Raw genomic sequence first — 13,352 nt, forward strand, 5'->3', positions numbered from 1 at the left:
CTGTTCGTGAGAAGGATCCTTCCAAAGTTAAGGAAGAAGAGCTCCGGTAAGAATTTTTAGTCAGGGTAATTAAATGGGCCAACACCTCAAAGGGCCCAGCCAGGAGACTGATGACTTAAATGCCTGTTCTGACTACAGTCCTCTTCTCCATTGAAAGTTTGCCTCAATATAATAAAGATGACAATACTACCTAATCTATTTATTTAGCGCTATACCAATCAGACTCCCAAAAAATTATTTTAATAACCTAGAAAAAATAACAATAGAGTTCATGTGGAAAAACAAAAGGTCAGGAGTTTTCAAGGGAACTAATGAAAAAGAAAATCAAATGAAGGTGGCCTAACTGTACCAGATTTAAAATTATATTATAAAGCAGCAGTTACCAAAACCATTTGGAATTGGCTAAGAAATAGACTAGCTGATCAGTGGAATAGGTTAGGTTCAAAGGACAAAACAGTCAATTTAATAATCTAGTGTTTGACAAACCCAAAGACCCCAGCTTTTGGGATAAGAACTCACTTTTTGACAAAAACTGCTGGGAAAATTGGAAATTAGTACGGCAGAAACTAGGCATTGATCCACACTTAACACCGTACACCAAGATAAAGTCAAAATGGGTTCATGACCTAGGCATAAAGAATGAGATTATAAATAAATTAGAATTCTGAACATAGGACAGTTTACCTCTCAGACTTGTGGAAGAGGAAGAAATTTATGACCAAAAAAGAGCTAGAGATCATTATTGATCACAAAATAGAAACTTTTGATTATATCAAATTGAAATGTTTTTGTACAAATAAAACTAATGCAGACAAAATTAGAGGGGAAGCGATAAATTGGGAAAACATTTTTACAGTCAAAAGTTCTGATAAAGTCCTCATTTCTAAAATATATAAAGAATTGACTCTAATTTATAAGAAATCAAGCCATTCTCCAACTGATAAATGGTCAAAGGATATGAACAGACAATTCTCAGATGAAGAAATTGAAATTATTTCTAGCCATATGAAAAGATGCTCCAAGTCATTATTAAACAGAGAAATGCAAATTAAAACAACTCCAAGATACCACTACACACCTGTCAGATTGGCTAGAATGACAGGGAAAGATAATGCAGAATGTTGGAGGTCATTGTGGGAAATCTGGGACTCTGATACATTGTTGGTGGAATTGTGAATACATCCAGCCATTCTGGAGAGCGATTTGGAACTATGCTCAGAAAGTTATCAAAACTGTGCATACCTGTTGGAATCTTTACAAAGTGTTAAGACATTGGAGTTGATAGAGACAATAATTATCCAATTTGGCATGGTTCAATATGATTGATTTGATCTTAGAAAGAGATATTTTGGGCCAGAACTTGAAACAAGGTACTAAGTACAACTGATGGAAACAATGCTTGTGTTCACACCTTTAGAGAGCTCATAAATATCTAAGTACTCAATGGAGTTCACACGTTTGGGAGATTTCAGGGTTTAGAAAGAGATATCCAAATTCAAACCTCCCTTAGGGCCAGAAAGCACTCTGGGAGATAACCCAGAATCCCTCTCCCTCCAGAAGGCACAGTTAACCTTTGGGAGATCATATATATAAGAGGGAGCTCTTAGAGCTTGGGAGAGTTTTCTTGAGAGAGTTTACTTGGGAGTTTTCTTGGGAACATTGACTGGGGTCGGAGAGGAGCACTCTGGAAGGAATTTCTCCAGAACATCGACTGGGGTTGGAGAGGAGCACTCTGGGAGGAAGCCCACAAGCCCTATCTTCGAGGCAAGAGATTCACTGCATCTTCCAACTTGGTGCTGGTTGCAGGCTGAAGAAAGCAGAGGCAGAACCAAGGACAAAGCTGCAAGAACTCTTGGAACCAAGCAGAGAGATAGGCCTGAGCTAACTGGGCTATATTGAAGGACACAATAAAATATCTGAACTTTTATCACCTGGTTGTGTTTTGGAAAAAGAAACACCAACACATACCTTTTGACTCAACAGTGTTACTACTGGGCTTATATCCCAAAGAGATCTTAAAGAAGGGAAAGGGACCTGTATGTGCACGAATGTTTGTGGCAGCCCTCTTTGTAGTGGCCAGAAACTGGGAAATGAATGGATGCCCATCAATTGGAGAATGGTTGGGTAAATTGTGGTATATGAATGTTATAGAATATTATTGTTCTGTAAGAAATGACCAGCAGAATGATTTCAGAAAGGCCTGGAGAGACTTACATGAATTAATGCTGAGTGAATTGAGCAGGACCAGGAGATCATTATATACGTCAACAACAATACTATATGATGATCAATTCTGATGGATGTGACCCTCTTCAACAATGAGATGAACCAAATCAGCTCCAATAGAGCAGTAATGAACTGAACCAGCTACACCCAGCGAACTAACTCTGGGAGATAAGTATGAACCACTATGCAAAATTCCCAATCTTTCTATTTTTGTCCACTTGCATTTTTTATTTCCTTCACAGGTTAACTGTACACTATTTCAAAGTCCAACACTTTTTAAACAGCAAAATAACTGTATGGACATGTATACATATATTGTATTTAACATATACTTTAACATATTTAACAAGTATTGGCCTACCTGCCATCTGAGGGAGGGATTAGGGGGAAGGAACAGAAGGTTTTGCAACTGTCAATGCTGAAAAATTACCCATGCATATGCTTTGTAAATAAAAAGCTATAATAAAAAAATTAAGTTTGCCTCCATGATATTTCACAAAATCAACACCTGCTACAACCATCCAGAAATGATAGTGCTGCTTGCATTCCTCAGTATGTGGACCATATTGTGGGGGGAAAAAAACAGCAAAAAAAAAAAAAAAAAAACAGGGCAGGTCAATTCTCCGAGAGCCTCCATACCTGCGGATCACAGCATCTGAAGGAGCTACAGGGCACCCTTTGCTGCCTGCTGAATGAAATAAATTGGAGGCAGAGGGAAGAGGAGAGAGGTGAGACTATGCAACTGCCTCTCAGTCTCCTTGTATCATTCTCTCAAAAGAGGAGATCCATTCTGCAGGTCTGAGTTGGATCTCTAGCAGCCACTGTCAGGTGGTTCCTGTGTATTCCAGCAGCTCCCGTGTATTCCAACAGAAGCTAAATTTGAACTCAGGTCTTTCTGCCTAGTCCAACACTCCATCTACTATGCCACCTAACTGCTTCTCTTATTACTGTTTTTATTTATTTGAAATAAATCACTTAATTTTAAAGAAAAGAAATTAGTTACAATTATAATCTTATTGCAAGTTTAGATTTTATACTCCTAAGTACAAATTTTAGAGAAGGCTTCCATTATAGACTGGTGGATCTGCGATGTTTTTGGTGTGGGAGCTTCCTTCATTTCAGTAAGTGGAAACTGCTCCCACATTTTAATGTTATACAAAATTCTTTTCCAATCCTTTTCATAAATTCATTATGGCAGATTCAGCCTGGGGTTAGATATCTTCCCTCGTTTCTTTTTTTTAATATTAAAAAATAAAACAAAAATAAACATAGAAAACAAAGGGTGAAATCTTATCCATTAATGAATGTTTAGCAAGAACCAAATGATAAGAAGAAGAAAAGTGCATTCATGCCTTGTCCATTCCAGGTTTTCTCAAAGTTCTATCACCTTTGGTCCTGTTTTTCTTCTCTCCTTGCTTTTCTTTTTAGAACATAGAACTATATTCCCTGTGTAAATCATCTGGTTCTGTTGACTTTATTTGCTTTATATACCATCAAATAGACTTTTCCACCTATCCTTTCACTATTTTGAAACCTCAGAGGCATCAATGTTTGGACTATTTTCCATTCTGCTGCTTTTCCTTTTTTTTAATTGACGATCATCCTTTCTTTTCCAATCTAACACTTCTGTGATGAGATCTCCTAAGTACTTCTGCATGTTATTACTGATAATATACTGCAACTTCCTTTAATCCACCATGGCTCTTTTGATTATCCTTTGGGTTACTTGTAATTCTGAAATCATGGTGTTCTGTGGTTTATAGTCAAATAACAGGAGCATATTAGTATGTTAAGGATGGACTTTTGCAACAGCAAACATTAGATATCACTGAAAGCACCTGGCAATATTTTAAATGTAATCCAATTTTATCTCTTCCCATGAAATTGTGTCTATCTCATTGTCACTGAGAAGTCTCTCTAAATATCTATCTTCTAAACTACCAACAGATTACACATTACAGTCTGGTCAATATGCATTTTTCATCCATTTTGGTTTTCAAGTATGGATGGTTAAACCAATCTCCTTTGTACTGGAAGAATTCAATGAAATCGGAATTCAATGAAAAGACCTTAAATGTATTCAAGAATTCAATGCAATTAAATTATCAAGTGTAAAGAGAAGCATTTTGGAGAAACTCACTACCAATATAAATCCTTCATTCTGAATGTACAGGACACTTACCAACTCATTAGCAATTGCCTTATATAAGCATATCTCTTCTTTTAAACTTTACTTAGTTAAAACTCAGTAGGTGGCTGAAGATTTTATTAGTTATCATATCTATCAGAGTCATATGTAATTTTAGCATGTGCATAGGAGATATTTTGTTTGAGGTAGTCCTTCAAGGTTTCACTTTACTGAGTTAAGTACTTTGGAAATACACATAAATAAAAGAGTAGATCTTAATTGCTCTCTGAAAAAATTATGTATCTATAAATGTGGAGAGCTATAGAAAACTGTTAAAGCTTATGTTTCTTTATCATTTTTAATTGAGTGTATTTTATGCCCATGATTATCATTTAAATAAAATCAACTTAAATATTAAATATGTTTATTTAATGTTTGCTATGTGTAAATGACAATGCTATGGGCCGTAGAGATAAAAAGAGAGATTAGACAGGGTTTTGGCCTCTAAAAGTTTCTAATCTAGTAGGGGACATAAGACATATAGAAAAATACAATGCAGAATTAAGCACGATAAATAGTAGAGAGTCACAAACAAATGTTATGCAAATTCAGAAAAGAAAGAAATTAATTTTGACTGGAAGATCTCAGAAAAGATTTTGTGGATGAAATAGCTTAAGAGTCAGGCCCTGAATATTAAATATGGTAACAACGGGTAATGACGTAGGAGAAGGATATTTAAGACAGAATAGTGTTAAGCAAAAGTTTGAAAGAACAGAATATTCTTAGGGAATGGCAAATAATACCGTTTTCTTGAAATTCAGGGTATATAAGAAGAAAAAAAATTTTTTTCTTCTTGGTCTGAATGAGTAATTTTGTTGACATACAGAACTTTTGGTGAGGAAATTATTTTTACTAATATAATTCAATATCTATTATGCAACTCAGAATCTTTGAGTACTACCTCGGGCATTGAAAATTTATACGTTTTGTTCAGTCAGGTAGGAGCTATATCCAGTGCTGCTTCTTTTTTGAGGCCAACTATCTACCAAATGTACCATGCTACATAATGAAGTGGGAAATATTTGTAAAAACAGGTAATGAAAAAAATCATGGAAGACCATGGAAGAGTATGTTAAATATTCAATGAAAAGTATCTAATTTGAAGAGAGAAAACATTAAATGTTAAAAAATGGAACTGAAGAATTTAGGTCTTTCAAGAGAAGATAATATCCATTTAATAAGATTCTAACCATGACTCGGATTTATGGCCTTGACACCATGCAGCTTGCTTCCATAAGACACATTACATATATGGTTCTAAGACATTCAATTTTTGATAGTTAACATGGCTGAATTTTATCTTAGAAAACCATATATATGACAACTAAAATACACACCTTAGCATATATGATATCAAATACTGGATCATGAAAAATTCTAGAAATTCATGGATTATTGCTCTAGTAATGTACTGAGAACATGAAAATGGAAACTTTAATATATGAAAAATGGTAAGTTTTACCATCAGACACTAAACGTATCACTTAACAGACATGTTCAGGCTTTAAATTGGTGGAAAAAAACAGTGTTTACCTAATTTCATTGGTAAAATGCTGGGAAATCTATATATTGCCTTGATAGTGAGATTGGAAAAAAAATACACCAGAGTGGTTATGAGTGAAAACTACAGATGGAAAGAAATAGGGGTAAGGTCCAAAGAAAACTAAATGCAGCTTGGTTAAACAGCTGTGTTGAAAAACAATTTCTTATCTTGCAATTAAGAACCGATTTCTCACTAAAAGACACAGGACATTGGGTTAATAGATTTCTTTAAAAGAAAATCTGTTTTGGCTATTGAAACATTAAAAGAACAGAACAGCTGTTTTGTCAGTAAAGACAGATTGTATAGAAGAATCAAATATCAAACCACAGATTAGACTAGCATTTAATCTGTTCTACTTAAATTTTCAATAAAAGTAAAGGAAATTACATTCTGGAAAATATAGCACTGCTAAAAATTTTAACACTAGTAATCAAAACCACTAGGTTGATTTTAGGGTAGAAGAAGAAGCAACTATTAATATGTTTTAATTATGTTTAATACCCTACTCAATGTCTATAGCAAATGAACATTTTAAATTGCAATGTCAATAAAGCTATTTAGGAATGATGCAAAATGTAAAACTCACCATCCATGAATTCTGTACATATTGAAATCCTGTTTTCTACAAAAAATGCACCATAAAATCCTATAATATATGATGAATCACACTATAAAAGAAATAAGAGAAAAAAGTAGCTTGGTTAAAAAAAAAAGAGGTAATACTAAAAACATGTTTAAAAAATGATTACTGGGAAAATGATTACCTTATAAAGAATTTCCAATTCAGACATAATTTGTTTTTGAAGTTCCAGTGTAATATCTAGCAATATCACCTAAAACAGGAAAAAAAAAGCCAATTATTGCCTGTTTGTCCCCTTTCAAATGAAAACTTGTGTACAACTACTAAAAAATATAAGAATTAAAAAGATGATTCTCTGCCACTATCACTACCTCATCATTATAACAAACTGCATATACACATCTATCTATTCCTTTGGACTGGGGGAAGTGGTACAGAAATGATTGATGGGATAGGGAAAAAGCCAGGTCTCCAAGGTCAGCATTAATGGCTTTAAAAGTCAGTTAAGTTACAACACCCTTAATTTATACACCCTATTTTGGCCATATTGGTTATTTTCAGAGAAGGAAAATACGAGTGACTTGTACCTATTAACCCTCAAACCATTAAAAGAGAATGTGTTGTGATTCACACACTGGAAGATAAGCACACAGGATGACAGATATAAATGTCATTTAAAGTTGGTCCTTTGTTTGTAAAAACAAATAAGTCATCCAAATCTATTTTGGGATGGGCATAATTAGAGGAAAATATAAAGCTTTGCTTTTACAGTGTGATATAGAAAAGTACCAAAGAAGTTTTAGAACTGGAAAAAACTTTAAAGACTAACTAAACAAGAGGCTATTAACCTTTTTTTGTATCATAAAAACCTCTGGCTGTCAACTGGGTCCCTTCTCAGAATAATGTTCTTAAAAGTATAATATAAAATACATAAGATTACAAAGGAAATAATAATGTTATATAGTTATCAAAATATCATTTAAAATAAGTTAACAGATCTCATATTAAGAATCCCTGTTCTACATCAATTCTCATTTTATGGATAAAGAAAATAAGGTTCACAGAGATAAAGAAATATGCTCAGTTCATATTACTACTAAGTATAGAACAGAGATCAGTCTCTAAGCCCTCTCAGACTTCTATTGCAGGGCTTTTCCCACTACGCTCTGGCGCTTCCAAACATATTAAAAAGTATTCAATTATTATTAATTTATTACATATATAAATACTAATAAAGTAATTAATATTAAAAAGTAATTGCAAAGCAATTAAACAAATGAATATAAAATACTTTATTACACGAGGATCTATGTTTAATTTTTTAAAAAATACTGTTAGATATGTAAGGGAAAGAGTACACAATGATGAAAGCATATATCTTCTCAAATATATAAAAAAATGACCAATTATTTAAATTTTACTTGGTTCTTCAGTTAAGATTAATGTAAGGACAGTGATTACTCTTTTATATAAAAAAGAGATTTACTTAATGAGAAGAAAACTGTAGAAAGGTTTTTCTTTTTTTCTTTTCTTTTTTTTTTTTGAAGAAAGGTTTCTGACTTGAGGCAATCTGAGAAAAGAAATTCAAGCTTGGGATTTCCAAATAACACTAAATACACTTACTGTCCTGCCATTGTAATATATACCACCCGACAGTTAAACTTCACTTTATGTTAGAAAAGGAAAGTAAATGTAATCATGTTGGAGAATTAAAAGAACATAAATTATAGACTCCTTCCTGCTGATAGAAGTGAGGAAAAAAGGGCAATTTCCAAACACACATCTTAGAGTATTGACATCCATCTAAGGGTAGAAAAAAAGCAAAAAGCATAACTAGTTTCTATCAAGAGTTTGCTTTAGGGTTATTTATAAAAGCTCTCACCAAACTAGATTGTAAGTGTAATACAGGACTGCCAAGAAACATTTAACACACTTCCTTCGATCAATAGTCATTTGACAACAATATTCACTTACATTTTTTCTGACTGTAGAAAACTTAGCAACAAAATAAATTCTTCTAGCACAGTATCAATCTTGAACTATTATAATATTACAACTATACAAAGCCTATTTCAGACAACAGACTATTTTCTTCTAATAAACTAGGCTAAATCTTAAGGTTTTCAAAATAATCATTCACTTAATGCTTAGCATGACTACTATCAAATATAGCATTATCAAGTTATTATTACTTATAATAATTCATTCACATTATGTAAATGTGTCTAGCTTTTTGGAATTAAACCAAAATTGACATTACAATTCTATCTTCATAGCTTGATGTTTTTGGATAGGGAAAATAGATATATTTTACTCTTTCAGCACTATTTCAAATACTAAGAGGTAAAATGAAAAAAAAAAACCAACCAGAATTCTAATTCTTTCAAGTCTATTTTGCTGATTTAGATTCCATAAATTTAATGTATTTAAGCCTGACATGCTGGTTTCATGTTATGGTGCAAATCTTCTAAATACAAATGTTTATTTTATTTTATTTTTTTATCAGCAGTATTCTAGAATTAAAAATTCTTGACTCTACAGTGAATAAGAAAGTAGATAATGTCATCTAGAGGATCTAGAATAGGAAAATAAAGTTGATCCTTAAATTACAATGCTTCTGGGAGATTTATTACTATAGGTGAAGTTTATTTTCATTATCCCATGTATTCTTGTGAATGATCATTAAAATGCTAAGAAGTAAAATCAATTTCTTATTGGATGCAGACCATGAACACTCAGCAAAATATTAAATTTGTTTAAAGTATCTGAAAAAAACAACCCCAAAGTATGGACAGCTTGAGATGAGATTGAAGTGGATTTTACCCCTCACTCTATCTTTGCACCTCTTATTTGGGGTTAAACAGTCCAAACAGAAAAGTATTTGAATATTAAGCATTTCACAGAGAAAGGGTTAAATCTAAACCTGAAATACCTGAGTACATTTCCTCTGCTCTCTACTACACCTCCAGGACAAATAAGGATGAGTTGTCAAGTTAAATACAAGCAGTCAAGTGACTGAATTATAATTTACTCTGTGCTCAATTTAAATTAGTGTGAGGCTATTAAAATATACAGTATAAATACGGCAATTCATCACAAGCTGTCATGGATGACTTCATTTATTTGCTAGAGTGGCACACGTTCTACTGAAGGGAAGGAGAGCAAAATCACAGGTCAAATTAAGCTGCTATTCTCTTTTAATTCACTTATTTAATCTGTGGTGACATAATTGTCTTTTACAGTATGTACAACTCAGAAAGGAAATTTGGGAGGATTACAGTCAGTATACAAATGATTAATCAAATGGTCCATTTAAATGCTAGTTTAAGAACAGCAGAAACCCAAAGCAGTTGAAGAATGATAATCAGTGTATACTACATACTATGCTATGATTTTTTTTTCCTTGTAGATGGATTTTTCCCAATTAGGAAAAAAAAAAAAAAAAAAAAAAGCAATACTGGGGAATCCATTAAATCCTCCAAGCATTACCTAGCTGAAAGATTTTTATAGAATACTTTAATGGTGTAAAAAGGTTTAGTTTGCAAGTTGGATAACAGTATTTTATATGTTTTTCTTGCTCTATTTACTTGCAATTTTCAAGACTACCTATAATAAAAATGATAGTTACTAATAGGTTTCATGAATTATAGTCATTGTCAAGTAATTACCCTGCAGTACATTGGTGATTAGTATTTCTTTCAGTATGTTTTCTTTGGTGAAAAGATTTCTAAATTTTATGGCAGCAAAATTAAGGGAACTTTTATTTTTTTTCCCTGAAATTTAATTTGCTTTACATTCTTAATCTCCCCCCCCCCTTTTTTTTTTACAATGATGAAAACCAGACATTTCATCATTGATTTTTTTTTCTTGGGTACCCAAAATCACAGAACTTTACTGTTACTTTTGATATCAAACAATTATGAAATTTAATTCAGAAAGGAGAGCATTAAACAGGGTTTTAGCTTTTATTAGGCTAGCAAGCATGTTAAAGGAAGGGGGGAAAAACTTTTTCTACAGTTATTGTCTAATTGCTCCTGCAGATAGATATGGATCTAACTGATCATCTCACTTGGGAAAATGAATTTCACTCATTCTAAAGAGTCACCAAAGCCCAATAGTTGATTTTTTTTGGGGGTGGGGAGGGGAGGAAGAACTGATTTGTTACTCTTTACAATACACTTTTGTGACACATGGCATCTTTATTTCACAGTTGAAGTCACTGAGAGATACAAATGTTATTTTCAAATTCAAATGAAAAACCAGAAGCAAAGTCAGGAAAAACTAAATGTATTTCAAACTCTTCATTTCATCTTGCCTACTAGTAATAAGAAAAGACAACTGGCTAAGATCAGAGGATCATAAAGTTCACTATTTTTTCTGTCAATGATAGCACCTAGATACATTTTAGAAGTTGGTGCGAGTTGCTTCCACAAATATTTATTTAACATTGTATTAAGCACAGTGAAGTAGAGAAGAAAAAGAGACATGCTTCTAAGAATATATCCTAAAATAATTCTTATTTAAATAGTGCTTAAAGGCTTGCAAATTGTGAAAGGTAAGACACATATGCTAATAATTATAACACAAAGCAATTTCCTAAGAGATGTACAAAGTACAACAGGTGTCCAGACAACAGAGAGATCTGAGATGAAGAGGTAGCATCTGAACTAGACCTTGAAGAGGAGATAGGATTTCAACAGACAAAGATGGGGTGGGAAAGAGGAAGAAGGCATTCCAAGCAAGGGGCAAAAGCAAAGGCACAAAGGCAATACAATTCAGTATGAGCTCAATTAATAACAAATAGTGCAGCCTGGCTAAAGCACAGGGTAAATTATATAGAAATCAGAAGAGATAAGCCAAGAAAAGCAGCCTGGAGTAAAAATCTTTTGTTGTTGTTTAGGCTTTTCAGTTGTGTCCAACTTTTTATGACCCCTTTTTGGTGTTTTCTTGGCAAAAACACTTGGAATAATCAGTCATTTCTTTCTTCAGCTCATTTGACATATTAAGAAACTGAAGCAAACAGGGCTAAATGATTTACCCAGGATCATAGAACTAATAAGTGTATAAAGCCAAACTTGATGATGAATCTTCCTGACTTCAAGGCCTAGCAATCTGTCCCCTTTGCAATCTACCTGACTCAAAGTCAAACTTTGGAGGGCCTTAAATGACAGACTAATTAAGAGACTGGGGCTTCATTTGGTAAGGAAGGAGAGAATTATTTCAGCTTTTTAAGTCTAGAAGTTACATGATTTAGGCTATGTTTTAAGAAGATTAATTTAAAAATAGTTTATAGGAGGAATTTAAAGCAGGAGTATCAAAAGAGGCGGGAGGTAGGGAAACCAGTAAGAGGCTATTGGAATAACCCAGGAGACAGTTAATATGGATCTGAAATCAGGTGACAGCAATGGAAACAGTATGAATGGAACAAATTCATCAGTCAAAATAAAGAATCAATAGAATTTGGCAACTGGTTGTGGTAGGAAAGAAAAGGGTCAAAGATGACTACTTAGCTTTAGCTCTGAATAAAGAGGAGATTGAGGGTACCATTAAAATAAAGAAAGTCAGGGGGAGAAGTTATTTTTATGCAGATAATAACTTAGATTTTAGATGTAATGAACTTCTGCTGTTAACTAGCAGGATCCCCAAGTCACAGCATGAAGTCATCAGAAATATGAGACGAGGACTTAGTAGTGATCAGGGTAAAAGACAAGGATTTGGAAATTATTTGAACAGAAGTGAAAACTGAAGCCATAGGAGTCAAGAAAGAACTGCAGAGGAAAAAAAAAAAAGTGTTTTAATAAAAGTGGAAATCTGTTTAGAAGAATTGTACATGTTTAACCTATATGGGAATACTTGTTGTCCAGATGAGGAGGGAGGAAGGGAGGGAAAGAGAAGTTTGTAACACAAGGTTTTGCAAGGGTGAACTTTAAAAACTATCTTTGCATGTAGTTGTCAAAATAAAAAGCTATTATTATAAGAAAAAAAGTGCTTAGTTTGTGGATTTGTGTTCAAATCCCAGCTCCGCCACTTACTATCTGTGTGACTTTGGATGAGTCACTTTTCTTTGAGACTCAGTGTCCTCATCCATAAAATTACATATAAGGTGAGAAGAGTAAAAGGGAATAGGTAAGTTGAGGTCCCTCACATCTCTAAATCTATAATCCTATAATATCATTAAAATGGTTGACTACAGATTAGATGGGGATTCCAAATGAACAGTGGGATTGATGTACTAGAAAAATATGATTTCTTCTATTATTTCTAAATCTCTTTCCTACATGATAATGAGCAGCTTAAAATCAATCAGTTCTTATTTGTACTATTTTTTCTAAACTTACTGTACACTGAGCAATAATGAAGCTCTTTATGAATACATGGGTAAGGGTGGGAAGGTGGTGCTATATTTTTGCCTAATCATAATTTTTCTTTTCATAATTTACTTCTGTTTATAGAGCTGTTTCATTACCCAGATGAAATCAATGTCATCTACAAACATGGATGTTTCACTTTAGTACAATTATAAAAATGTTAAAAAGACCCTTTCTTTAGGAAAACTCAGGCACAACCCCACAGCTAGGCTTTTCAATTCAAAGCAGTAATATTAGGTTCCAAATCTTTGGAAACTTTTCTAAATAAACTTCCTATATATAACAAAAGCTTTCCTCCAATATCCAGTTTAATATGCTAGTTATCTCTTCTGAAAGGCTAATTATGATCATTTCCATCTGCTCTTGTCCACATGCTTTACTCTCCCTCCTTTCCAAGACCCTAACCTTTTAAAGAACTCTAACATATTAGTAGGATATGATTTCTCT

At 33.2% G+C, this 13,352-nt stretch overlaps 1 protein-coding gene across 7 annotated transcripts in view; it reads right to left on the reverse strand.

Moving 5' to 3' along the window:
- MAP2K5 (mitogen-activated protein kinase kinase 5) overlaps window positions 1-13,352 on the reverse strand; it is a 301,668-nt gene that overhangs the window by 158,982 nt on the left and 129,334 nt on the right. For all 7 annotated transcript variants that reach the window (XR_004232393.1, XM_012543497.3, XM_023498214.2 and 4 more), the window contains 2 exons: window positions 6,722-6,790; window positions 6,544-6,625 (listed from right to left, as the gene is read on the reverse strand). Coding sequence is in view for 6 of the 7 variants with exons in the window: in XM_012543497.3 (XP_012398951.1) it covers window positions 6,544-6,625; window positions 6,722-6,790 (151 nt within the window). In the remaining variant the exon portion in view is untranslated. The remainder of the gene's footprint in view (window positions 1-6,543; window positions 6,626-6,721; window positions 6,791-13,352) is intronic.

The sequence above is a fragment of the Sarcophilus harrisii genome, chromosome 2, assembly GCF_902635505.1.
Source record: "Sarcophilus harrisii chromosome 2, mSarHar1.11, whole genome shotgun sequence".
Taxonomy (NCBI): Eukaryota; Metazoa; Chordata; class Mammalia; order Dasyuromorphia; family Dasyuridae; genus Sarcophilus; species Sarcophilus harrisii.